We start from the raw sequence: 27,392 nt of genomic DNA on the forward strand, positions 1-27,392 counted from the left end.
TTTTTTAAAAATATTTTAATACATTTATTTCAAAAACTAATATGACATGAGTTGAACAACACAAGTAACAAACCTAACTTAATTGACAAAAAGAGTAATGTACTCTAAATCAACAGTGTGCATATCCTCTTTAATTACGCCAGAAGCATTTACTGAAATTGGTCATAGTGGACCATCAGGCCTCAAAAATTTTTTTTTAAATTAAAATATTGTTCTGTCAACACGGGGATTAAGTTAGGAAAAAGAGAACTGGAAATCCCTAACTTTAAAAATAAACAGGCAGTACAGTTCTGAATAACCCATGGGTCACAGAAGAAATCACAAAGTTAAAAAAATTGATAAGATACACCATATCAAAACCTTTGGTATACAGGTAAAGTGATAATTCACTTTAATTCACATGTTAAAAAGAAAGGCTGAAGTCAGTGATCTAAGTTTTTATGTCCAGAAACAGGATAGCAGATTCAAAAAAAGAGGAAAATTAAAAAAAAAAAAAAACCAAAAGTCAATGAAATAGAAAACAAATGTCCAAGAAAGAAAATCAATGAAGTAGAAAGTCATTCCCTTGAAAGCATCAATAAAATTGATAAAACCTTAGTAGACCTTAGACCAAAAAAATGTTAGAAAAAGGGACATCACTCATGTCTTACACACTAATCTTCCATGAAGTTCCAGAGACTATGGAATAAGGGAACAGGTCCCCATTCACTTTTGAAGACCAAAACCCATCAAGGATATCACAGAGGAAAACCAGGGGCTGAACTGTCCTTTGAAAGTAGATGTAAAATTCCTGGAAAAAATAGGCAAATCAGATCTAGCAAAAAAAAAAATTGATAATGCACCATACCTAATCTGGGTTTACTGTAAAAAACCAAGATTGATTCAATACATGAAAAATAATCAAATCTAGGTAGATACACAAAAGAACACTACAAAATTCAATACCTATTCACGATTAAGAGAAAAAAAAAACTTTGAAAACCAGAAGTAGGAGGGCACATCCTTAATCTAACAAAAGGTATTGACAAAAACACTATAGTAAACCTCTCAATGAAAAAATACTGAAATCCTCCTCCATGAAATGAAGATTGAGCCAAAGATGTCCACTGCCACACCTCCATGTATCATTATACTGGTCCAAGCCTGTGTGATAAACCAAGAAAAGGATTATAAAGGAAAAATATTTTTGCTGACAACATGACTGTGTACATTGATAATCCAAAAGAATATGCAAACTCTTAGAATGAAATGGATTTAGCAAGGTACCAGAATACAAAGTCAATATGCAAAAAAATCAATTACGTGTTTCTAAATACAAAAAAAAAGGAATTTCAAAAATACAACGGGGTGCCTGGCTAGCTCTTTCGGAAGAATGTGTGACTTTGATCTGGGGGTTGTGAGTTTGAGCCCCATGTTTGATGTAGGAATTACTTAAAAATAAAAAAATATAGCATAAGAAATCAAATAGCTCAAAATAGATACATTGAAAGATATGCAGAACCTTTACATTGACAACAACAAAGCATTTTTGAAAGAAATGAATGGAAAGATATATCTACTCCATGGATTAGAAAGTAATATTGTAAGGATGCCGGTGTTCTCAAATTGATCTGCAGGTTAAACTCAACTCTAAGTAAAATCCCAGCAGGTTTAGTTCTGTGAAATTGACAAGCAGAGGATTCCAAAATCTGTATGGAAATGTAAAGTGCCAAAACAGCCAAGGCAATTTTGAATAAGGACAAAAGTGGAGTCTCTGTTCCCAGATATGTTCCTTTAACTTTCAACCTCTTTGTTGTTAAGATTTATGCAGCAGTTTATTTTTTTTAATGCCTTTCTGTAGACATGCTTCTTAAAATAGCACATACTTGTATTTTGTTTTATGACCTTTTCTGAAGGTTTTGTCTCAGTATGGAATATTACACCATTTGTATTTTTTATTCTAATTCCATCATCTTGTTCTTTGATTTTATACCTCCTTTTCCCCTTCCCCTTAGTTTTCTGTTTTTAATGTCAGAATTGAGGAATGGCTATATATTCTCTGGTCTTCCGAAGTTAGGTATCCTGGCTTTTAATTCCACAAGTGATCTCATATTGATGATTTTTTAAGTGGAATTTAATACTTTGAGCTGCATGTTTGACCACGAAGAAGATGGGCTGTATTTCAGAAGTTTGAGTAGTTTGTCTGGATGGACTGGAAACTGATCTCTGATTCTCTAGTCCCGAGAAGCAAGATATTTAGGGCATCTCCACTGTGTATAAGGAGGAAGGTCTAGGTTTGCGTGGCCGTGGAAGAGGACAGTGTTTAGGTCTCCCTCCTTGCCGGCTGCCCCTTCATTTCAATGTAGGGCTTCTGGGCCTTTCCTGGGCATGGTTCCCAGAAAATCCCTCTGCTGCTGCTGCCCTGATCAAGTTTCTGGATCTGTTAATAATAGACAACAGTGGGGGAGGGCCAGGATCATTATGGAAATAAGAACAACCAAACCACAGGGACAGTTCCTGTACCACCCCCCACCCCCACCCCCGTCTGTCTGCTCCCTCCCTGGATCTAAGGATCGCCCTGCAGCAGGGATGTCTTCTAAGTCACTCTTTGGAGCCATTCTAACCTTGTGAAGGTCTCCCTAGTGCCTGCCCCCCAAAATCAGGACGCATGATCTGGGGAGGATTGGTATGTTTATGAAAACACTGAAAAAGAATATTTAAGATCTGAACTCTCCCAGAAAACCCAGGAGGAATGATAATACCCCCACTGAACCCCCCGCAGAAGGGAAGGAAGTTTGGCAGCAATTAGGTGAGGCAGTAGAGGCAAAGCGTCCATAATCCTGGAGTGTAGAAGGAGTGAGGAATGTAAGGGGGAAGCGTGGAAAACTAAGGACATGATGATGTTAGGGGAGTAGAAATGGGAGAGGAAGACAGGGGCTCTATTAAATAAAACGTGAAGTCAGCACCATTTAAATTTTGATGCCCCCTTAATCTTTCTATTCCCCATGAGTGGCCTCCCTCTTTAGCCTCCCCTCCCTGCATATTCCTCTTTCTTTATCCAAACCTGCTCTCAGGGGCGCCTGGCTGTCTCAGGTCAAAAGAGCATGGGACTCTTGATCTCAGGGTTGCAGGTTCAAGCTCCACATTGGGTATAGCAATTACTTAAATAAGTAAATTAAAAAAACAAACACACAAACAAAAAACTCTGCTCTCAGGAGAATATGGAAACTCAACTAGTGAATGGTGGAAAACCAATAAAACTTCAGAAATTACCAGTTGCAAAAATCAGAAACCCTCCTGTTGTAAAATATAATACAGATAGAGAAAATTACACAAAATGTATAGTTAGGGGTACCTGGCTGGCTCAGTCGGTGGAGCATGCGATTCTTGATCTCCAGGTTGCAAGTTCAAGTCCCACGTTTGGTGTAGAGATTACCTAAAGTATTGGAGCAATTGGGTGGCTCAGTTGGTTGGGCTGTCGACTCTTGATTTCAGCCTGGGTCATGATCTCAGGGTCTCGAGGTCGAGCCCTGCATCAGGCTCCATGCTCAGCATGGGGTCTGCTTGAGTTTCTCTCTCCCTCTCCTTCTGCCCCTCCCCCTGCTCCTGTGTGCTCTCTCTCTAAATAAATGAATAAATAAAATCTTTTTAAAAATTACTTAGGGGCACCTGGGTGGCTCAGTCGTTAAGCGTCTGCCTTTGGCTCAGGTCATGATCCCAGGGTCCTGGGATCAAGCCCCACATCGGGCTCCCTGCTCGGCGGGAAGCCTGCTTCTCCCTCTCCCACTCCCCCTGCTTGTGTTCCCTCTCTCGCTGTGTCTCTCTGTCAAATAAATAAAATCTTAAAAAAATAAAATAAAAATAAAATTACTTAAAAAGGGGCACCTGGGTGGCTCAGTCATTAAGCGTCTGCCTTCGGCTCAGGTCATGATCCCAGGGTCCTGGAATTGAGTCCCACATAGGGCTCCCTGCTCAGCGGGAAGCCTGCTTCTCCCTCTGCCACTCCCCCTACTTGTGTTTCCTCTCTCTGTGTGTCTCTCTCTGTCAAATAAATAAATAACATCTTTTAAAAAAAATTAAATTACTTAAAAAAAAAAGAAAGGAAAATGTATAGTTGAATAAGTTATAAAGGGAAGACCCTCGTTAGCACCCAGGACTAGAAATTAGAACTTGGCCAGCTATTTCAGAAGCCAGCCACGTGCCCGATCCTATCAGAACTCTCCCTCCTCCCCAAAGTAACCACAGTCCTGACATTTATGGTAATCACTTAGGAGGATTTTATTTTAATGGGACTAAAGGTTTAGCTATAAATAATCACTAATGGTAGAATATTAGGCACTCAAAGGGTGTTTGGGGAGCCATGAGAGGTAGCCAGACCTCAGCACACTTAAAATCGCATCATTTCATATAGTTAGTTCCCCCTATGCCTAGATTAAAACACACCTCACTGGAGAGAATCCACAGAAGTCCAAGTCCAGGGCTGTGCCCTGTGCCCTTAGCTGCCTGACTCCCACCCACTGGGCCAGAAATCTCCATACCCCACAGTCTTTCCAAGGCAGAGCAAAAGTAGGTCCCAGCTCACAGTGTTTGGGAGAGCTCCAGGGACTATTCGTCTCTGCTGCTGACATGTGAGCCCAGGACATTGCCAAGACTACCCTGGGTCTTGGTCTCAGTGTGTAGTATGGGGCCATAATGAAGCCTTTTACAATCCCCTATATTCCTCTCCTAACTTGGTCTCCTTTTCCTCAGTCTCGGTTTCTATTACAGCCACCTGTTCATTCACCTTGCAAGAAGCTCATCACCTTTCTTTCCCTCTGGGTGTCTTTCCAATCTTGTGCTCCACTCTTTGCCCTTGATTCTTACAATACCATGAGTCCACATCATCTCTACACACATCTTTATAAACACACACGTGTGTCCTTGCATATTGGAGGTGCTGACCAAACGTTCCTAGAATGCATACATGTAAAGAAAGAAGAAATGAATTATTTCATGCATTTATGTATGCATTCCTTCAGTGTTTAGCGAGTGCCCAAAATATACAGAGATACTAACTAACCCGTCCCTCTACCCTCTAGGATCATTCCTCTCCTCCCTTTCTCCTCATCTTCCTCCTTCCCCGTCCTGGTTCTTTTTTTCTTACCCTGTGCCACAGAGCTAGACTGAGTGCCCTGCAAGGCAGGACACAGAGACACAGAAGCCGGCCAGTGGAACAGACACCCTGGAAAGGAGCCAGATGAAATCAGGGCAAAGACAGCTGTGTGACATGCAGGGAGAAACCGTGCGGAATGAAAAGCAGTGATTCACGGAGCAACGCAACTCAGACACTCCTTGGGTTTCACCGGGAGAGCTACTGCAGGATTGGGGTCAATGAGGGCTGGCATCAAGATGAAGGGCAGCCGGGCTCCTCCTCCTTTAATCCTTGTCTCACCACCCCTCCCCCAAAACTCCTTCCCTTTGACCAATGTCCTGGGCCTTTAAGATTTGGAAGAGCTCACACCTCTCCCCTCCCTACTCCTTCCCTTTAGCTGCAAGTCTGCCAGTCACAGCAGCAAACTGCGGTAGAAAAGGGGAGGAAGCCAGTGAGTGAGCAAGCGAGAGAGAAGAGCAAGAGCCCAGCTGGGTTTCCTCGTCCCACAGGAGAGAGCATCGCACAAGCTTACAGACACAGGACCGCTATCCTGCCCACGGTAAGGGCCCGGAGGCTCTGACCAGCCTCTGCCCCAAGCTCTGCCCTGCCTGAGTCCCTAACTCTGTCCGCCAAATGCCTGTCCCCCCTGATTAAATTGTACCCCGGACTCCTTAGCCCTAACACGTCTGCAAGGCTCCCACCTCCTGGTTCTCTCTAGCACTTTGATTTGCAGCTTTCCTCCTGGCTGTGGCAGTCACCCCTTACATGGGGACCTCTTAGCTACCACTCAGAAGTGAGCCCCATCCTAGTAAGGGAAGAGAGAGAATTGGAGTAGGATAGATTCATTAGCAGAATGTTGAGGATTACCGAAGACCCAGGGAAGATCATAGAAACAATAGAGTTATGAGATTTCCTTAGAAAGAGCCCGGGTTTGAGCTCTATACTTGTTCTCAGCCTGCTCCATGGGCTAGGGCAGTTTGTTGGCATGCCCAAGGGCTGTGCTGGGAAGAGCACCTGCTTCTAGTCCTGATTTTGCCACTAACCAGCTATGTGACTTTGGACAGCAGCTTCCTGATCTGTGGTAGGAATTTAGGGTTTCCCAGACTTGCTTGTGTAGTAGGGGTTCTTTTTTAAATATTCCTGAGCTCCATCCTTTTGGGTGGGGCTAAGGAATCGCTATTTGACCTAGGGATATCAGTATAGCCAGGAACCTCTGGATTGGATGAGTTATGAAAGAAAGAGTCGGGGCGCCTGGGTGGCTCAGTCGTTAAGCGTCTGCCTTCAGCTCAGGTCATGATCCCAGGGTCCTGGGATCAAGCCCCGCATCGAGCCCCGCATCGAGCCCCGCATCGGGCTCCCTGCTCGGCGGGAAGGCTGCTCCTCCCTCTCCCACTCCCCCTGCTTGTGTTCACTCTCTCGCTGTGTCTCTCTCTGTCAAAGAAATAAAATCTTAAAAAAAAAAAAAGAAAAAGAGTCTTCAAGCTTTAACATTCTGAAGGCTCCCTATGACCAGAGCCATTCTGTCCTCTTTCTATGAATGAAGTCACCCAATAATCCTGCTCAGAAGCAAGAGAGTAGACATAATGATTCTCTTTCTTCCTGCCCCTCAGAGAGCTCTGAGACACCCCGAATTTCACTGTAATGCTTTTGGCACCTTTGGCAACTCTGCCAAAGTCCATCTCTTATAGCCACCTGTAAGTTGAGGACCAAATCTTACCGGGCAGCCCTGGCCACTTCCCACCTTATTTTGTGTCTTTATCCTCTCATCGATATTATAGAGGTAATTATCTGTGTCCTCGAGGATCTCCACATTCGCATCTAGGTGTGAACAGTGAGGACTCAATCTCTTACTCTCAGTCTTCATCCTCTGCTCCTCACCTCTTAGTCCTGCTCCCACTCCCAATCCTTTGTTCCTTCTCTCCTCACTGCACCTGCATCAGCTGTGATATCCTTCCCATCCTACCTTCAGAAGCCAGAGGCAACACCAAGACCTAGAACACCTGGGTTCCAAGTCGCATTCTCTGAGCAGTGTGTTCAGTCAGTCTCCTAGGATACGGGGGAAGCGAGGCTGAGTGGAAGGGTGTGCTCCTGAGTGTCCTCTTCCCTCCTGGACCCCAGGGTCAAAATCCCCACAGGGGACGAGAACCCGACCTATTGGGAATTAGAGGAGAAAGAAAAAGAGGAAGAGGTGAGGGGAGAAGGGGTGGGGAGAAGGATAAGGAGAGGAAAGCACAGAGAGGTTGGCAAGTGAGCAAGTAGGGAGGCAGAGGGGATCAGAAGAGAAGAGTGAGCTGGGCGAAAGGAGAAGGAAGGCACCAGGATGGGGAGAGGAGAGAAATGGGAAGAAAGAAAAGAAAGGCTATTAAGTGGGACATGGTGGGGGCAAAGAATGACAAAAGTGGGGAGACAAAGCATCCATGTCCCTTGTTGCTTCTTAGCCCTGCTCTAACCTGCTTCCAGAGTTTCCTTTTGGAAAGAAAGGGTTTTCCCTTTCTTTTTTTTTTTTTTTTAAGATTTATTATTTATTTTAGAGAGAGAGAGAGCGGGGGGGGGGGGCGCAGAGGGAGAGGGAGAGAGAGGATCTCAAGCAGACTCTGTGCTGAGTGTGGAGCCTGATGCGGGGCTCGATCCCACAACTCTGAGATCATGACCTGAGCCGAAACCAAGAGTTGGACATGCAACTCTTTCTCTGGCACCCCCAGAGAAAACCCTTTCTAAGGGCAGAGCCTTGGTGAGATCTCTGAGCTGGTCACAAGGAACCATGGTTCTGGTCCCACTTCTGCCACATAATTCATTCAATGACTCTGGCAGTTCAGCTAATCTTTCTAGCCCTTCTCTATAAAATGAAGTCCAGCTCTGACATTCTGTGGCTCCCTGAGTTGAAATCGGCCCTCATATGGCCACATGTCACCTGGATCTATGTTTAAAATAGTGAGTCAGGAATGGGAGTAGGATTGGAAGAGCATGCCAAACCCTGGGGTTGGAAGAGTTTGACCAAAATGCATAAAATAATTTTCTAAGGCTTTCTTGAGAGGAGATAGGCTCCAAAACAGGGGTGTCCCAGCACATATTTCAGGACATGCTTGTGAAGCTCCTGGACACAGGTGTAAGGAAAGGGCATTCTGTCGTCTCCCAGGGCCGAGATCCACCCCATCCCAAGGTCCCTATGCCCCAAACATGGGAGCTGAAATTCAAAGAGGAGGTAAGGAAGGATATTGGCAAGGGGGATCAGAACCCCAGCCTTCTCCCTTCCGCTGGAGTCTGGGGACCTGAGACATTTAGGAGGGACCTGTTACTTCACTCTTCATTCAGTTTTTGCGAGCCTTAGATTCCAAGCGGGGCTGCTTTTCTGCCGCTCATGAAGCACGCTGGGTCCCTTCTTCCATCCAGAGGCTTCTTCTGATCTCACCCAGTCTCACTGTATTCAGCCTCAGCCAGCAAAACCTTTGCGTTTTGGAACTGTTGCAGAGTTCTGTCTCTCCTGAGGGCTGCCTTGAGTTATCTTTCCCACTTAGGTACAGTCTGGCTCCCCAAACTTCCCCTCTCCCTCTGGGGCCCTGCATATTGCTACTCCTTTAGAAAGCCTTCTCTAGGTCCTCCAGTCAGGGGAGCTGTATTTTCAGTGACCTCTACATTTTTCCTAAAGATTTAGTCACACTTGGGTGACTTGATAGGCCCTTCCAGCTAAAGAGAGAGAAGGCACTGAGATGCTATGTGACCTCAGACAAGTCACAAATCATTTCTGGACTTCTGCTTTTCGTTGATGAGGTCTAGTGAGTTGAACTGCACCATGTTCTAATGGAGCACCAACTGAATGATTGCTTTAGAGATGCTTTTCGTGTTTTAGATGCTCACCATTGTCAAAAACTTAAACTTATCAATTAAAAAACACAGCATTTCTATTCAAGTGCAGTTCCTTTGCTTTTGCAAAGCTTTGAGCTCTATGTTTCTTGGGCTTTGCCAGTTCCAGAATGATTTGGTCAAGAGTTGAGAATTTCTTAGAGGGGCTGAGCTAGAATCAATGTGGCTACATATCAAGTCTTCTGACTTTTTTTTTTTTAAGTTATTTATTTATTTATTTATTTATTTATTTATTTATTTATTTATGAGAGAGAGAGCGCACGCACAAGCAGGGGGAGGGGCAGGCAGAGGGAGAGGGAGAAGCAGACGCCCTACTGAGCAAGGAGCCCAACCCGGGTCTCAGTCCCAGGACTCCAGGATCATGACCTGAGGCGAAGGCAGACGCTTAACCGACTAAGCCACCCAGGCTGCCCCTCTTCTGGTTCTTTTCAAGAGAAGTTTGTTCTTACCTACCAGGACAACTTAACCAGATCCTAAATTAGCACGCATCTTAAAGAGGGCTCTCTTTTTCAGGAGGCAAAGAAAACTTGAAAATGCATTTCTAAGACTACGTAACTCACCTGGTCCGTTAAGCTGTTGGGAATAACCTTTATGACAAGTAAAGTGTGCTTTACCACGGGAAGGCAGAAGAATGTGGTTTATGTAGCAAGTATGGTACTAAGTGTCCCCGAAGAGGCAAAAGTAGCATTCTGCCTTGGCCCCTTGGGAGCTGGGGGGCCTGCCCGGGACCATGGGGAGGGCTCCCAAGATAGAGCAGCTGGGGTGATTCCCCCTGGAGAAGAGAAGGCTAGGATATAGAGAGATTCCAGGTTCTGAAAGGGGGCAGCCAGCAAGATGGTGGTCCTTAATAATGAGGAGCTGAAGGGTGTGACTCTGGGGTGTTGGGCTGAAAGCCCCGGTCTAGTCCTCTCTGGCGACGGCTATGGGAAACAGCAGATGCTGTGGAATCAGACATATTTGGCTCTAAATTCTGAATCCTTATGTGATTTGGTGCAAGTTTCTTAGCCTCTCTAAGCCTCAAATTCATCAAACTCAAACGAAAAGTAAAAAAGAGCTAAAGACTACGTAGATGAAGTGCCTGGAACATCGTGGGCCGTCAGGACGCACGCGTTTCCTTCTCTTCCTCCTCTGATCTGTTATTCTAAGATCACCAGTGTTAACCCAGAGCCTTTTGTTCCTCTGTGCTCCTCCAGGTGACTGGCACCAGCTGGCGGACCGGTGGGTGATGGTGTCTCTGATGCAAGGCCGTGAGTACCCCAGCAGGAGAGGAGGCTTTCGGGAGACAGCCCAGGAATGGGGAGGTGGGGAGGAGTCTGGACCCCTGTTCAAGAGCTCCTCCTGGGCCCTCTACCCTTCCCGCCGGCTACCCAGCCAGCCCCTTCTTCTCCTGGCCCAGGGCTCCCCATCAATCAAGACTTGCTGCTGATGCAGAAGGGCATGCTGATGCGCAAGGTGAGGTCCAAAAGCTGGAAGAAACTGAGATACTTCAGACTTCAGGATGATGGCATGACAGTCTGGCATGCCCGGCAGGCGGGAGGCACTGCCAAGCCCACCTGTGAGTCACGTGGATGGCTAGGCGTGGGTGTGGTGGGGGGATCGGACTCTGAAGAGCCCAGGTGCTTGAGAGCAGGGGAGGGAACAGGGTCCTACAGTGTATCAGATACTGCACGTAAAAGGCTTAGGAGTGCCCTGGCACATAATAAGGCTCAATAAATCCTAGGTTATATTTATTATTATTATAGTGAGAGCATGATCTCACGCATCAGACTGCCCGGATCAAAGCCCTGGCTCTGCCACTTTCTAGCTGAGTGGCTTTGGACAAGTTACATTAAGCTTCAGTTTCCTCATCTGCAAAATGGGGATTGAATAGTACCTGCTAGCAGGTTGTTACAGAGACTCAGTAAGTTAATGTACAAAGCACCTAGCGTGGCACCTGAAGCCAGGATGCATTTCACAAATTAGCCACTATGATGCATATTTTTAAATATCACAAATGCAGCACAACAGTGTGCATCCTGCGCTTTATGACCCCTCCAAAACTGTGATCACAGGACACATCTGAGAGAGTCCGCTTTAGAGACATAATCAAAGCTCACGATCCACAGCACCCCCAGCTGAGGGAAGGGGGTGGAAGAATTTCTCTGGTGCTTTCTTAGACACCTGGAAAGAGGAGGCCCTCAAACCTGGAACGGGGAAATTGAACTTGGACATATCATGCTTTGGTGTAACCGCTTCTACCTTTAAGTGTGTTTCCATTCCGTCAGCCCCGCCAGTGGTCACCATGTGGACTGGCCAAAGAAGGGACTATCCCCTATTTCAGACGAGGGTACTGAGGGGTTAAGTCATTTTGGTCTGTGTCCCACTGCCAGCCAGTGGCCCGAAGCCAGGTCTTGCTGCTCCCAGCCTGGGCCCCTTGGCATGCTGCCTCTGAACATGGCAGCGACTCATGGGGAATCCTGAATCCCAGGGGTCTGCATCTCCCCCTACCCAATCTTTGGGGGTTTCATCCTGCGGAGGGAGGTTGGGGTTCCTCCTCCCTATGGCTCCTTAAAGGGTCCCTGACCCTTCGCTCCTGCAACTCGGTGGACTCTCTTCCCCCTGCACCCCCCTGTTTCCTCTCTGGTAGTCTCTATCTCTGATGTGGAGACGGTGCGGGAGGGCCACGAGTCCGAGCTGCTGCGGAGCCTGGCAGAGGAGCTCCCCCTGGAGCAGGGCTTCACCATCGTCTTCCACGGCCGCCGCTCCAACCTGGACCTGGTGGCCAACAGCGTCGAGGAGGCCAAGATATGGATGCAGGGGCTCCAGGTTTTGGTGGACTTTGTTACCGGCATGGACCAACAGGAGCGGCTGGACCAGTATCAGCAGGATGGAGTCAGAGGTGGGGCCAGGGGTCACTGAAGGAGCCAGATGCTGCAGGGCTAGAGACAGGGTTGTGGGTGGGGGGGTTGGCATGCTGCGCTAGGGAGGCCTAAGAGTCCAGATGGGGTGGGCAAGGACAGCTCAGGCCACTGTGAGGCAGAGGATATTGAAGGTGTAATGGAGACTTGGGATGACAAAGACATAACCAGGCAGAGAGTAGGCAGAAATCAGGCCCTTCAGGACTGGTGGGAGGGATGGTGCGAGGCAAAGGACCAAACAAGGTGCTGATCTTGAGAGCTGAACAGAAGATCCCAGTGGCATTAGCTACTGTAGGACTGGGAAGCAGAACTTCGTGGTGTTGACTCATTCAGGTTTCCTAGATTGTATTCACTTTCCATGCCAGGTCATTCATTCATTTGTTCGTTTGTTCATTCATTCACCATCTATGGAGCAGAGAAGGTATCAGGCACTGTGCCAGGCTTTAGAGGTACAAAGATTAATGAGACTCAGGCATTGTTTTAGTCGGTGGAGAAAATGGAATTGTGTAAATCATCTAAGTACCCTAGAAGTGTTATGGGACTGCAATTATTTGTGGGTGTTCAAAGGAAGGAGAAATATTTAATTCTAGCTGAGAGAGTTCTGAGAAAAACATCAGGGAGGAAGTTGAATTTGAGCTGAGCCTTGAAAAGGAGTAGAACTTGAACATAAAGAAAGGAGGCAGAAGGCTCTCCTGCCTGAGGGAACAGCATGAGAAAAGTCTCAGAGATAGGACATTGAAGAGCAGGAGGGAGAGTCTGGCTAAAGTACAGGGAGGACAGAGGTGTGTTGAGAAGGCTGCGTGGGGGCCAGATCGTGGGGGTGAAGACCTTCAATCTACATTAAAAAATTTGGGCTTCTTTCTGCAAGCAACAGGGAGGACCCTGCAGGCACCTGAGCCATGCAGGGACAAGACAGATTGGTGCTCGGGGGGAGATTATTCTGGAAGCTAATATGGAAAATGCATTGGCAGGGAGGAGATAGGGGAGACGATCTCAGTGGATGAACATGCATACACATCTGCACACACAAACACACACAGTGCTTTTGCCTTGACTCACACCTGGATGGCTGAGTGACTGGTTCCAGCGTGGAGACAGGAACCAGGATGGTCGGATGAGTTTCCACGAAGTCCAGCGGTTACTGCACCTGATGAATGTGGAAATGGACCAAGAATATGCCTTCCAGCTTTTCCAAGTGAGTGTTTTGGGGAAGGATTTTCAGAAGCCAGCCAAGTCCATGTTCTCACATGGCCAGATGTACCTGACCCTACCCAGCATCACTCTTTGTTGAATCTCTCCTATATGCCCTACCACTATGCCAGGCTCGATGGAAAGTGTAAGGCATGGTTCTCACCCTTCAGTCTTCTTAGAAAGACGATTCATAGTCTTATGAAGGGCAAACAACCATTCGATACTGTGTCAGACCTCAAGGACCTCTCTGTTCATGGCCAGAACTTCCCCCGTGCCTAGTAACAATGGAAAAGTCCAACTGGAATGTGAATAAAATAGGAGGAGGGATCTTTTAAACTTTTAGGCACTTGTTGGGGCATTTAACCCTTTCTGATTGAAATTTTTCTCCAGTAGCAAACGGTACGGCTGCCATTTTGCTTTTTACTTACCAAAGCGGCTTCTATGAACACAAAGTGTCAGGAGTTCTGGGAGAATTTTGCAGAAAGATGTTTGTATCCACCTGTCGGCAAGATTGCCCTTACAGGACGGGTCAAGGCCATACAATGTGCTCTTTTTTTTTTCTTTTAAAGATTTGATTTATTTATTTGACAGAGAGAGACATAGCGAGAGCAGGAACACAAGCAGGGGGAGTGGGAGAGGGAGAAGCAGGCTTCCCGCTGAGCAGGGAGCCGGATGTGGGACTCGATCCGAGGAGCCTGGGATCATGACCTGAGCCGAAGGCAGACGCTTAACGACTGAGCCACCCAGGCGCCCACAATGTGCTCTTTTTTTTTTTTTTTTTAGATTATTTATTTATTTATTTATTTATTTAATTTCAGACAGAGAGAATGAGAGAGAGGGAGCACATGAGAGGGGGGAGGGTCAGAGGCAGAAGCAGGCTCCCTGCCGAGCAGGGAGCCCGATGCGGGACTCGATCCAGGGACTCTCAGGATCATGACCTGAGCCGAAGGCAGTCGCTTAACTGACTGAGCCACCCAGGCGCCCCCACAATGTGCTCTTAAAAGGATTTTTCCACCATCCTCTAAACCCTTGCTTGCAGGCAGCAGACACATCCGAGTCCGGGACTCTGGAGGGAAAAGAGTTTGTAGAGTTCTATAAGGCGCTGACTAAACGTACTGAGGTGCAAGAGCTGTTTGAAAACTTTTCGGCCGATGGGCAGAAGTTGACCCTGCTGGAATTTGTGGATTTCCTCCAAGAGGAGCAGAAAGAAGGAGAGCGAGCTTCTGACCTTGCTCTGGAACTCATCGACCGCTATGAGCCCTCAGATAGCGGTAAGAGGGCTAGGGTGGAGAGGCACTGGGCATGGGCGAGGAGGGGCACCTTAGAAAGGTCCAGAGACAAGCCACCTTCTGCCCAACTCAGGGAAGGCTGAGCCCATGCCTACCCCAGCCCCTGTGGAAGGATCTTCATCTCATTCCACCCCTGGGAAGGGGAGCAGCAGTTTCCTGCCCAGATAAGACAGGAGTCTCCTCCGTAATGCTGTATCTCTCAGGAGGAAGAACAGTCCACAAGTCTCCTTTCCTCCACTATGCTCATGCTTCACTTTCAGAATAAGTTCGTCCTGATGTCAACGGTTGTCCCCAGTGGAAAGGGAGATCCATGGTCCTCTCCCTTAGGCTTCTTCTCTTCTAGTGCCTAATTCCTTTGCTTCCAGCTCTCTTCATGGTTCCTGTTTGCTGTCTCTTTAAATGCTGGCTCTCTGCCACTTCCTGGGCTTTCTCCAAATTCTCCAAGTGGTTCTTGAGTGGCTAAGCCTCTGGGCCAGGAAGCTAGTCAGTCCCTGGCTGAGGGGGATGAAGAGGAGGCTTTCTTTTAGCAAGCACAGCTCAAATATGCCCTCTGTCTTCAGCCCTTTCTCCTTGCCCCTTTAATAGACATTGCCCTGCCCTCCATTCCCTTCAGAATACGAGGAATTTACATTAATAATAAATGATTTACAAGGTACTTTCACGTCACTTACTTCCTCTAGCCCTCACTACGATCTTGTAAATCAGGAGCATAATCCTTATTCAGCCTCTGCTAAGTATCCCATTAATGTGCTAACATTTCTACATGTCTTTTCTCATCATTCCGATGACCAGTTGAAGTGGCTTCTGTTATTAAGTCAGTTGTGCAAAAGAGGAAAACTCGGGTTTAGAAAGATCAAATGACTTGCTCAAAGCCAAAGCCTAATGAGAGGAGGAATTGGGATTCAAACCCGGGTCACCTGACCCTTACCTAATATCTCTGTTGAGCATGAGGATTAGAGATGAGATGGATGAGAGGTGCCTGCGTGGTTCAGTCGGTTAAGCGTCTGCCTTCAGCTCAGGTCATGATCCCAGGGTCCTGGGATCTGAGTGCTGGATCAGGCTCCTTGCTTAGCGGGGAGTCTGTATCTCCCTCTCCTTCCACTCTTCTCCCTCTGCTCCTCCTCCCTGCTCTTGCGTTTATGCACTTGCTCGCAAACTCTCTCTCTCTCAAATAAATAAAATCTTAAAAAAAAAGAGAGAGAGAGATGAGATGAATGAGAGCTGGACAAGTGACCCACATTTCCTAGGTCTCAACTCCTACTCCTTTTATTCATTCATTCACTCACTACTTCAGCTAATGTTTATTGAACCCCTGTAATGGGCCAGGACTTTTGCTCAGCCCCAGAGATACAGCAGAAGGTCCGACAAGAACGCTGCCCTCATGGAACTGAGACTCAAACAGAAAGGGTTGGAATCCCTGATTCCAGATTCATGTCTGTGCTCAGAGAAGAAAGGGGGCTGTAAAGCAATCATTTCAGAAAAATAAATAGAAGAAGAATGCCTAAGGGTTAAGAAATAGGATCTTTTTTTTTTTTTTTTAAGATTTTATTTATTTACTTGACCCAGAGAGAGAGAGGAATCACAAGTAGGCAGAGCGGCAGGCAGAGGGAGAGGGAGAAGCAGGCTCCCTGATGAGCAGGGAGCCCAATGCAGGGCTCGATCCCAGGACCCTGGGATCATGACCTGAGCCGAAGGCAGACACTTAACTGAGTGAGCCACCCAGGTGCCCCCTTCTATCTCCAGTGCAGGATCCAGTAGACATCAGTTACATTTATTCTACCACCTGCCCCTCTGGGTGGTGTTCCCTCCCCTGCTCTCGACTGGCTGCAGAGGATAGTCTCTGCCAGGAAACCCGGGCTCAAGGCCCCCCTCTGCCGCTTACTAACTGAGTCACCCTGGGCAAGCTGCTTAATCTAGTGGGGGCTCAATTTTCTCATTTGTAAAATAATCGGTGATCAAATGAAATGACATACATGAAAAGTATCTGGCAACTGTGGATTTTCTCTCGCAATTTAAGTTCTTACTGTTAAGAATAAAACTTCCTGCCTGACTTCCTGCCGCTCTCCATCATCTGTAGCCTTGTCAAAGCGGGAGCAACGAAGCTGGGCATTAGAGTCGAGTTGCTCCACCTCCCACGGGAGGCCCCCTGCAGCAATGTTGCCCTCAGTGAGACTGCACGGCCCGGTGGGACTGGCGTGGCTCAGACACCTGACGGCCGGGGTTCAAATCCCAGCTCCTTCACTTACTAGTTATGTTACCCAACTTCTCAGGGCAGATTATATTCTATCTACCTCATCACGTTGGCGAGAACATTAAGAGAGGTGCTGCACGGGACGTCCTGGGCACAGAGCAAGTGCTCAGCACTAGTCGCTCAGGACTAGTACTAGATATTGTATGAAGCCCATGCTGATATGGGTGAGGGCTGTGGCAGGAGTGAGGGGGCCCTGCCCTCAAACAGAGGGTGTATTGTAGTCCAGGGGTATATTGGACGACCACTCTGCAGAACACCATATGGGAATTGATGATAGGAAGAAACCCTCAGGTCATAGTTGGCATCAGCTTCACAGCCCAGGGAATAAAACACAGGTACCTTGGTCGTGTTGCTAAAGAGTCTTCGACTTTGTTCCTCTCTGGGCTCAGTTTCCCTATATATAAGATTAACCCTTTACACTGAATACTATGCTGTCCTTTATGGTAACCATGAGCTCTTTGTGACTATTTTTTTAAAGTTTGGGGTATTTTTTACAATATTTATTTGAGAGAGAGAGAGAACTTGAGTGCGGGGGCTCACATGAGCAGGGGGAAGAGCAGAGGGGGAGGGAGAGGGACAAGTGGACTCCAGGCTGAGTGCAGAGCACCGAGCCCGATATGGGGCTCAGTCCCACAACTTCAAGATCATGACCTGAGCTGGAACCAAGAGTGGATGCTCAATTGACTGAGTGAGCCACCCAAGTGCCCCACTGTGTGATTATTTAAATTTAAATTAACAGGGTCCTTGTGTGACTGTCAGTTAAGCTTCTGACTCTTGATTTTGGCTCAGGTCATGATCTCAGGGTTGTGAGACTGAGCCCCATGTTGGGCTCTGTGCTCAGCAGAGTCTGCTTGGGATTCTCTCTCTCCCTCGCCCTCTGCTCCTGGCCCCCCTGCTCTTGCGCACGTGCACACGCATACGTGCTCTATCTAAAAAAATAAATAGGGTGCCTGGGTGGCTCAGTTGGTTAAGCAACTGCCTTCGGCTCAGGTCATGATCCTGGAGTCCCGGGATCGAGTCCCGCATCGGGCTCCCTGCTCAGCGAGGAGCCTGCTTCTCCCTCTGACCCTCCCCCCTCTCATGTACTCTCTCTCATTCTTGCTTTCTCAAATAAATAAATAAATCTTAAAAAAAATAAATAAAATCTTAAAAATAATAAAATAAATTTAAATTAACTAAAATTGGGGTGCCTGGCTGGCTCAGTTGGAAAAGCATGCGACTCTTGATCTCACTTTGGGTGTAGAGATTACTTAAATGAATAAATAAATAAAAACTTTCAATTAATTAATTAATTAAAATCAAAAATTTAAATTCAGTTCTTCAGTCACACAGCCACATCTCAAGTGCTCAGTAGCCATATGTGTCTAGAGGCTGCCATACTGGACCGCACAGAACAGAACATTTCCACCATTGCAGAAAGTTCTTTTGGATACTAGTGAACTAGCATGATCTTAATGATTCTCCTCGTACCTTTAACTCTCTCTGAGGGTAGGGATGATTGAAATGACAGGCAGTGGGTGGGGCACTTTGGGGATCTGGAGGCTGAGAATGGACACCATCTGAAAGGCAGGACCCTGGAGAGGGGCGAGGTGCAGGATGGGCTAGAGGTGTGCTGGGATGCCCTCTCTCAGAGCTTCTCACTCTAGCCTTCCCCTCTTCCACACCTTAGGCAAACTGCGACACGTGCTGAGCATGGATGGCTTCCTCAGCTATCTCTGCTCGAAGGATGGAGATATCTTCAACCCGACCTGCCTTCCCATCTACCAGGATATGACTCAACCGCTGAACCACTACTACATCAATTCCTCTCACAACACCTACCTCGTGGGGGACCAGCTTTGTGGCCAGAGCAGCGTGGAGGGCTATATACGGTGCAGTGGGAAAGAAGGGGAAAGGGCTCCAGCACATGAGAAGGGGCCGTCTGTTCTATCAGTGGATAACAGGGATTGAAAAGATGTTGTGGGGGGCTTGGGGCTGAGGACCCCTGGATACCTGAGGGACTTGGAAGAGATGTTGAAGACTGACAGGAGAGTAGTATTGAAATTCTATGGGTATATGGAGCTTCTCTCTCTTTCATAGGCTGTGAAACTCTCCTGGAACTCAGAGGTCCTGGAAGATTTATTTTGAACAAATAAACTAAACGTTACATGGAAGGCAGGAGAGCATAGAAGTTAGAATCATAGGTTCTGGAGTCAGGCCATATGAGGTCAAATCCTAGTTCTCTCACTGGTACTCTGGTTCTAAGTATTTAACTTCTCTGTGTCTCAGTATCCCCATCTGTGAAATAGGGATGATAACATTGCTTATTCTGTCTGAGCTGTTGTGAGGATTAAATGAGATAATCCATGTGTTAATAGCTAATAAGTGATATCTGCTTTTATTGTGATTAATCATGGATTGGATCGAGGAGTCAAGATATCTTTGTAGCGGCAGCCACCGAACTAGTAGTTTCAGGGTATAAGAGATGAGTGGAATATATTGCTTCTGCCCTAGGAAGTCTAGTCGAGAAAATAAAGTATAAATTTACTGAGAGTTTGAGGGGCGCCTGGCTGGGGCAACTCTTGATCTCGGGGTCATGAGTTCAAGCCCCATGTTGGGCATAGAGCTTACTTTAAAAACAAACAAACAAACAAACAAACAAACCGAATTACTGAGAGTTTGACTAAGTCAGGTGTTGCAGAATGCTCTACAACCAGAACCCTAGAAGCACCACGAGGCAGTATGTGATGACTTGCTGAAGGAAGATGGTGAGTTGGGGAGGGTGGGGGGTGGAGGTAGTGAGCCGTAGCAGTATCTCGGTGGACAGAGAAGGGTCTGCGGAGATGTAGCTTGAGGGGGTCTTGACAACTAAGTGCCAGTGAGCACTGTTCTCTCTAGAGTGGGGAGAGAGTCCCTAGACGGATGATCAGACCTTGACCTCTCTGTCCCTGGGGGCTTGGGGTTCTTGCAGGGCCCTGAAGAGGGGGTGCCGCTGCGTGGAGGTGGATATATGGGATGGACCTAGCGGGGAACCTATCGTTTACCATGGACACACCCTGACCTCCCGCATCCCATTCAAAGATGTCGTGGCCACTGTAGCCCAGTACGCCTTCCAGGTAGGAGTCCCAGGATGGGCGTACTGGTGAGGGAAGATGATCTGAGGGAAGAGTGGCTGGCTCTGCATCTGGTGAAGGTAGATGGATGCAGGGGAGGTTATGTCAAATGGCAGAGATGTACAAGAGATTTTAACTGTGAAGCATCAGGCAAATATTAAGGGATTATGAATAAGGGTTGGATGTGTCACTAGTAATTAGTAGTCCTAGAGGTAATTGCTAGAGCTCAGTGACTATTACTTCTAACAACTGTCACCCATCTCGGGGAGGGTGGTTAAGGAAACCGAGAAAGTGGTGGGTAGGGCTGGGGGAAAATAGGAGTCTGGAGAGGAGAGTGTAACATGAACACATAATCAGGGGAATGGCCTACCCGTCCCACGCTGAGCCTGAAAACTCAAAGGTCCCAGAAGGACCTGGGTCACACCTAGTATAGGTCTGAGATTTGGGATCCCAACAGTGACTTTGAGCTGTGAGGTGGGCCCCAGACCCAGCAAGACCTCCTTGATGTCCAGAATCAGGGTACTCTGAGTGAGTCACCAGGGGCGGGGGGGTCCGGAGAAGCAGGGAGTTTGCATGCTTTAGACCTCTGGCTCTAGCGTTCCTTCCCTTCCCCATCAGACCTCAGACTATCCAGTTATCTTGTCCCTGGAGACCCACTGCAGCTGGGAACAGCAGCAGGTCATGGCATGCCATCTGACCGAGATCTTGGGGGAGCAACTGCTGAGCACTACCTTGGATGGGCTTCTGCCCACTCAGCTGCCCTCACCTGAGGTAGGCGCCCTGTTCCCCTAGCCCGGGCTCTGCTGTGGCTTGCATTCCCTCCCTACCGTGCCCCTCCGTGCCCCTCCTGTTCCCTTCTTCTCACCCTTACATGGACCATCTTGCTCTTTAATATCCTTGGAGACAATTTTAATTTTCAAAAAGTCCAATTCAATGCAGAATTGTTTATCGTTTTCTAAATTTGAAATCAATTGTTTACTTCTTATTTCTTTTTTCAATGGAAATATCTTGATTTTTTTTCCCGGATAGTTCATAGTTGTTGTAGACCGTACAGACAATAGAAAGAAAAGGAAATCCCCCCACCATAATCTCAACCTCTCCCATAACAGGTGTCAAGAGATTTTTGTAAATGCTTATGTAAACATATATGTGTGTATATATTTGCACTTTAAAAAATGCTTGGGGTCATTTTCTATATCCCTTTTATATCTCACATACAATATACATCATGGATGTCTTTGCATGTATAATTTTTTTCCTTTTAATAGCTCTGTGGTAGTCTATTTTCTTTTATGAACCATTATTTATTCAACCAGTAAATGGTAAACATTCAGGTTGTTGGTAATTGTTCACTTGTACATACAGCTTTGTCCATCTACTCTTTCTTCTTTTTTTTTTTTTAAAGATTTATTTATTTGAGAGAAAGAGGGATAGAGAGCGCAAGCGTGCGGGGGTGGGTGGGGAGGGGCAGAGGGAGAGAATCTCAAGCAGACTCCCCACTGAGCACAGAGCCTGACACGGGGCTCAATCCCACGACCCTGAGATCATGACCTAAGCCAAAATCCAGAGTCGGATGCTTAACCAAGTGAGCCACCCTGGCGCCCCGTTTACTCTTTCTTTGAGATGGATTCCTAGAAGTAAATTGCTGGGTTGAAGAGTTTGCATGTTGATATTTTGGTTATTACTGCCAAGTTGCCCTCTGGAAAAAAATACCAAATTGCACTCTGACCAACAATGTAAGAGACGGACCACAAATATCTCCAGTAGTAAGATGATTCATAGTGGCAAATGTGGGGGGGAAAAGGCCAAGTTTTTAAAAAAGAAAGGTCTATATTTTCTTCTTTTGAATTAATTGATATTATTTACCCACTTTTATTGGGGTTTATAATCTTTATTGGTATATAACAAGATTTAAATGTTAAAGACATTGATGCATTGGGAAATTTGTTTTTGCAGTCTTTGCTTTTGTCTTATAGCATCTTCTGCCCTATAGAGGATTTTAAGCTTTATGTAGTCAAATTGGCCAGTGCTTTTTAAGTCTTCTGAGTTATCATCTCCTGTTTCTTTTCTTTTTTTGAGAGAGAGCGGCGGGGGTGGGGGCAGACAGAGGGAGAGGGAGAGGATCTCAAGCAGACTCCTTGCTGAACGCAGAACCCAACACAGGGCTTGATCTCAGGACCCTGAGATCATGATCTGAGCCAAAACCAAGAGTAGGATGCTTAACTGACTGAGCCACCCACACACCCCTCATCTCCTGTTTCTTTTTTTTTTTTTAAAGATTTTATTTATTTATTTGAGAGAGAGAGAGAATGAGAGAGAGCACATGAGAGGGGGAAGGGTCAGAGGGAGAAGCAGACTCCCCGCCGAGCAGGGAGCCCGATGTGGGACTCGATCCCGGGACTCCAGGATCATGACCTGAGCCGAAGGCAGTCGCTTAGCCAACTGAGCCACCCAGGCGCCCTCATCTCCTGTTTCTAAAGGCTTTCCCACTTTAAGATTATTCAAAAAGATTCTCTATTTTTTTTAAAGATTTTATTTATTTATTTTATTTTATTTTAAAGATTTTATTTATTTATTTGACAGAAAAGATGACACAGCAAGAGAGGGAACACAAGCAGGGGGAGGGGGAGAGGGAGAAGCAAATTCCCCACGGAGCAGGGAGCAGGGAGCAGGGAGCCAGATGCGGGGCTCGATCCCAGGAACCTGAGATCATGACCTGAGCCAAAGGCAGACGCTTAACGACTGAGCCACCCAGGCGCCCCAAAAAGATTCTTTATTTTCTTCTAATACTCTTATGTCCTTTATATTTACATGTAAATCTTTAATCTGGGAGAAATCTCTCTGTGTCAAAAGTGAGGTATTTTTTGTTTTGTATTGTTTTCCAATTGGATAGAGATGTGACAAGTTCGCTTAACAATAGGGAATCCCTACTGTATGTATCAAGCAGCCTCCCTGTGGGGACTTCTGACCACTCAGCTGCATGGCCCCCAGAGCAGACAGGTAAACAAGCCCCTTCATTTCTGTCTCCAGGAGCTTCGGGGGAAGATCTTGGTGAAGGGGAAGAAGTTAAGGACACTTGAGGAGGATCTTGAGGAAGAGGAAGAGGAGGAAGAGCTAGAGTCTGAACTGGAGAGAGAGCAGGAAGCTGACCCGGAGCTGGAGGCCCAGCTGGAGTCTGAGCCCCAGGCGTTGAGCCCACGCAGTAAGGACAAAAAGAAGGAGAAGGTGGGCCAGCAGAGTGGTCTTTCTGCTCTAGCATTTGGTCAGTCTGTACGATAAGCTGACTTCATGTGTGGAGAGGCTAGAGCCAGGCAGGGTGGAGGGCCGAGGAGCAAAATACCCCTTGCCCCCAGTAAAAGAGGTGTAAGGATGCGTGCATGACATCACGACATATTGTCATATGTAGATAGATTACAGTGGCTTTCCAACTTCTTTGGGCCATGGAATCATTTTTGAATGAAATCGTATTCGGGAGCCCTGTATACAAAAGGATCAGTGCAGAGCCATCCTGGTTGAAGCACCCATTTGACTCTCTCGGGTCCCCTGTTGGCTCCCAAGACATCTTTGTACTTCTTCTCAGTCTCTTTAAATTCAGGCCAGTTTGAAAAACACTGCTGTGTGTGTGTGTGTATGTGTGTGTGTGTGCACGCGCGCACGCGACAGAGGGAGAGGGAGAGTACACCCTGCACTGTTGTATTGGGGACGTATGGCTTACTGAAGTGACTGCTGTGACCTCATTTGAAATGGGCTTAGAGAAAGCTTCTTGGAAAAGGTGAGTCTGAGAAGGGGCCAGCAGTAGCCAAAAAGGAGGAGCAGAGAGTTGGGGAAGGTGAAGGCTCTAAGAAGACTGTGCCAAAGTGGTCGGGTCCACCTCCCTGGGGGGAAGGGGTGCCATTGGTGGGGCTGCCAAGGTCCTGGTCAGAAGTCTGCCTTTCTCCTTCTTGTGCGCTTCCCTGACTTAGCTGACTAACTTCTAGCTTGTCCTCCCCTCTCCGGGGCTGTGGTGTCTAACCTGCTACCATGTCCGGGGAAGGAAATGGGAATTCAGAAGAATATAACGATATTACTCTGGGACCCTCACATCCTTCTGGTGCTACTTTCCTGGCCATTTGCGTACCTCGACATACCTGTCTGGGTTCATGTACATTTTGACCAAACCATATTATTAAATTGTTTTAAAAGACGAGAGGTAGGGAGGAGGACACCTCTCTACTTAAAAGTAATCATTAAGAACCTGTTACCCAGAAATTAACAGTAGGACAGACCCTTTAAGCCCAGAGGCTGAAACCGATCCCATGAGGGTATGTAGACTGCCTTTATTCCCATTCCCATCCCCAGGTTGTGATGTGTCCGCTGTTTTGTCCACCTGTCTGTTGTGAGGTTGTGGTTCAGGCTCCTATTTCCAAGCCTGGGCCCCTTCTCTTTCCCAAGCAGGTGAGGCAGGAGGGAGAACGCAAAGGGGAGGCTTAGGTTGGACGGGGAAATTCAGATCCTGGCCATCGGTTCTTTCCCTCTCAGACCCCTGAGGGTTCAATTCCGTCTTCCTCTCTATTTTCTCCTTTTCCAGAGATCCAAACCCATCTTGTGTCCATCCCTCTCTGCCCTGGTTGTCTACTTGAAGTCTGTCTCATTCCACAGCTTCACTCATTCAAGGGAACACTACCGCTTCTATGAGACCTCATCTTTCTCTGAAACCAAGGCCAGAAGCCTCATCAAGGAGGCTGGTCAGGACCGAAAGGGAGGGCCAGGGAGGGCAGTGGGATGGGTAGGGTCAGGCTGCTGGGCAGGCACATGAGTCCCGAGAAAGAGGACCAAGGGGCTGAGGGGGGCTGAGGGAGCTAAGCGGCTCCTCAGAGCAGGTACAGGGTCAGGAGCTCTGAGCGGTGCGCTCAAAGCTCTAGGGGGAGGAGAGCTGGGGGAGACGGTCAGCATGGAACAGACAGGCACAGTGAAGCTTTCTGGGCCTGGCCTCAGGAGATGCTGGGGACAAGAGTCAAGTGGGTAGGTGGTGGCTGAGGCCAGGGAAGTGGGGGGGGGTCCGCCTCCTTGTCATCTCCCCACCATGCCCTTTATACAGGCAATGAGTTTGTGCAGCACAATGCCTGGCAGCTCAGCCGCGTGTATCCCAGTGGCCTGAGGACAGATTCGTCCAACTACAACCCCCAGGAGCTCTGGAACGCAGGCTGCCAGATGGGTGAGGGGGTGGCAGGGACAGGGAAGAGGGAGTGGAAGGGCAACATGGGGGGGGTTACCTGCCCCGGTGGCAGGAGGGCCAGGGAATGCTTTGAAGGGTGCTAGGTGAAGAAAGATGCAATCTGGGTGGGGGGTGTTCCCAGCAGGCCCTTTTATACCCAGTTCATCTCCTTCGTTCCCTGAAAGAGGGGCTAGAGGGCTCCTGAGATGTATGCTTCCCTTCCTTTCTCCTGGGGCCCGCAGTGGCCATGAACGTGCAGACCGCGGGGCTTGAGATGGACATCTATGATGGCCTCTTCCGCCAGAACGGTGCCTGTGGCTACGTGCTGAAGCCTGACTTCCTGCGTGATGTCCAGAGCTCCTTCCACCCCGAGCGGCCCATCAGCCCTTTCAAAGCCCAGACCCTCCTAATCCAGGTACCACGGAGAGAGAAACTGCAGGAAGAACCTAGGGTAGCCAGGATGGAAACCGGGGGGCCAGGGCAGAGGTGGCGGGGCCTGGCAGGAATGTAGTGGGTGCAGAATTCCTCAAGAGAGGCAGGATAGCCTGACTGTGAACCGCGGGGATTTGGGAGCCAGCTGCCTAGGTTCGAACCCATTCACTAGTCGTATAACTCTGGGCAAGTTCCGGAACCTCGGGCTCCTCACCAGCAAAATGGGAGGAATGCCACTCCCCAGCCCACAGGGTTGCTGTGATCATGAGTCTAACAAGTGCCCACAACAATGCCTGGGGCAGGGTCGGGGCTGTAAAGGGTTTGCTGAACACACCTACTTTCAAACCTCGTGCAATTTCTACTTGGATGCATCTTAAATTGCAGCTAGGTTACTAGAAGAGAATATATTACTCAAAGCCAGAAGCTATAGCGCCAGGTCCTGAGACACCAGCCGCACCCCCCCCCCGCCATCCCCCGCACCCCCCCCAGCGGGGCTGGGATGAACAGGAACTAGTGAGGTCCCAGAGTCCTGCTTGCAGGTGATCAGTGGGCAGCAACTCCCCAAAGAGGACATGAGTAAAGAGAGGTCCATTGTGGATCCACTGGTGAGAGTGGAGATCTTTGGCATCCGCCCTGACACAACCCGGCAAGAGACCAGCTACGTGGAGAACAACGGTGAGGCTGGGCGGTGCTGGGAGGGTGGAGGGGCGGGGGGAGGAGCGTGGCTGCTTCCCTACCCAGCTGCCCTCCAGGAAGCACAGTCCCTGTCTCCACCCCCTCTCCCACCTCCATGGGAGGCAGTGTGGAACGGGACAAAGAATAAGGGCTTGGACATCTTGGATCTGAATCCCGGCCCCTTACTTCTGTGCTCTGGTGACCTGGGCAACCTGCTTACCCACTCTGCACCGCAATCCCCTCACCTGTAAGATGCTGATCGCTGTGAAAATTGTGGAACACAAGGACGCGCCTAAAGCAAACAGCCAACAAGGTCTATTCCTTCACTCCCTCTCTCCTTCACCCCCACCTCAGGTTTTAATCCATACTGGGGGCAGACGCTAAGCTTCCGGGTCCTGGTGCCCGAACTGGCCCTGCTGCGTTTCGTGGTCAAGGATTACAACTGGAAATCCCGACATGACTTTGTCGGGCAGTACACAGTGCCTTGGACCTGCATGCAGCAAGGTGGGCCAGTCCTTCAACCCCTGGCCACCACCAGCCGGGCTCTGGCTGTCCTTCTAATGCCGCCCTCCTGCCCCTCTCCAGGCTACCGCCACATACACCTGCTCTCCAAGGATGGCATCAGCCTCCATCCAGCTTCCATCTTCGTGCATATCAGCATCCGGGAAGGGCTGGAGGGGGATGAATCCTAAGGTGGGCACTTCTTGGGAAGGGTGGGTGCACTGGCTTGAGATGGTAAGAAAAACCTGGAAGGATGCTCCAGAAAGCAAACCGAGGTGGTCAAAACCACGTTTTGGATTGTGCATTCCTAAGCACAAAATTACTTCACCCTTCCTAACAAGCCAATCTAGGACCTGATTTTTCATTCTCTCTCTCTCTTCCCTTTCTTCATTTTTACAAGTCTGTGGTATCATTTCTACCCCCTTCCTTCACATATTCTATACTGGACTTCCTTCCTTTCTCTTGCCATAGGCTCAATCCCCTACCCAGATCTAGGACTACTCTCTCTCATCAACCCTGGCTCAAAGGCTGGCTGCAACCCAGAGAGGGGCTTGGAGCAGAAGGACAGAAAGAGGCATTATCCCCTCCACCCTAACTTCCTCTAAGCCCAGAGCCAAGGGAAAGATAAATCAAGCCTCAAGGTTCCCCAGGCAAAGGCTGGGGAAGGACACCAGACCCTAAGACTATACTTTGACATTCAAGAGAACACTGCACAGCCCTGAGTCCCCACTGGACTGCTCTCTCCTGGCCCCACCTGTATAAATAGAGCTTTTCTACCCAGTTTGGCTTGAGTATGGTCTGTTGCTGGGCAAGAAGAGGACATATGAAGGTTGGGGGACATTTGGGGAAGACAGGTGGGGCAGGGAAAGGGTGGAAGAATAAGTTTCCAGGCCCCCCCA

The 27,392-nt window shown here is 48.1% G+C and overlaps 2 protein-coding genes across 6 annotated transcripts in view; one reads left to right on the plus strand and one right to left on the minus strand.

Moving 5' to 3' along the window:
• The first annotated feature begins 630 nt into the window (after positions 1-630).
• Positions 631-27,274, plus strand: PLCD4 (phospholipase C delta 4). Of its 5 annotated transcripts, XM_045867989.3 has the most exons (17): positions 631-5,669; positions 10,165-10,218; positions 10,368-10,526; positions 11,598-11,826; positions 12,934-13,063; positions 14,099-14,330; positions 18,269-18,470; positions 19,550-19,694; positions 20,310-20,462; positions 22,722-22,916; positions 24,259-24,415; positions 24,769-24,885; positions 25,128-25,300; positions 25,857-25,992; positions 26,347-26,496; positions 26,578-26,685; positions 26,965-27,274. In XM_045867989.3, exons 2-16 carry the CDS (start codon positions 10,197-10,199, stop codon positions 26,682-26,684), a joined length of 2,307 nt encoding a protein of 768 aa, XP_045723945.1. In that variant the 5' UTR covers positions 631-5,669; positions 10,165-10,196; the 3' UTR covers position 26,685; positions 26,965-27,274. The 5 variants fall into 5 exon arrangements, with proteins under 5 accessions (XP_045723945.1, XP_064443123.1, XP_064443124.1 ...); XM_064587053.1 differs by having other exon boundaries at positions 26,347-26,685; XM_064587054.1 differs by lacking the exon at positions 20,310-20,462 and having other exon boundaries at positions 26,347-26,685.
• ZNF142 (zinc finger protein 142) overlaps positions 14,366-27,392 on the minus strand; it is a 30,790-nt gene continuing 17,763 nt past the window's right edge. Inside the window, exon 9 of the mRNA XM_064587044.1 lies at positions 14,366-14,843. Within this exon, the coding sequence (XP_064443114.1) occupies positions 14,833-14,843 (11 nt within the window). The 3' untranslated portion in view covers positions 14,366-14,832. The remainder of the gene's footprint in view (positions 14,844-27,392) is intronic.

This window comes from Mirounga angustirostris, unplaced genomic scaffold (genome assembly GCF_029215605.1).
Source record: "Mirounga angustirostris isolate CCGP_5_RB_7025 unplaced genomic scaffold, mMirAng1.0.hap1 SCAF_3, whole genome shotgun sequence".
Lineage (NCBI taxonomy): Eukaryota > Metazoa > Chordata > Mammalia > Carnivora > Phocidae > Mirounga > Mirounga angustirostris.

Coding starts and splice junctions, on each gene's coding strand:
- PLCD4 (XM_064587053.1), top strand. CDS start 10,197: ATGGTGTCTCTGATGCAAGGCC. Junction 10,219..10,367: donor GGTGTCTCTGATGCAAGGCC/GTGAGTACCCCA, acceptor CTCCTGGCCCAG/GGCTCCCCATCAATCAAGAC. Junction 22,917..24,258: donor AGGACAAAAAGAAGGAGAAG/GTGGGCCAGCAG, acceptor CTCCTTTTCCAG/AGATCCAAACCCATCTTGTG.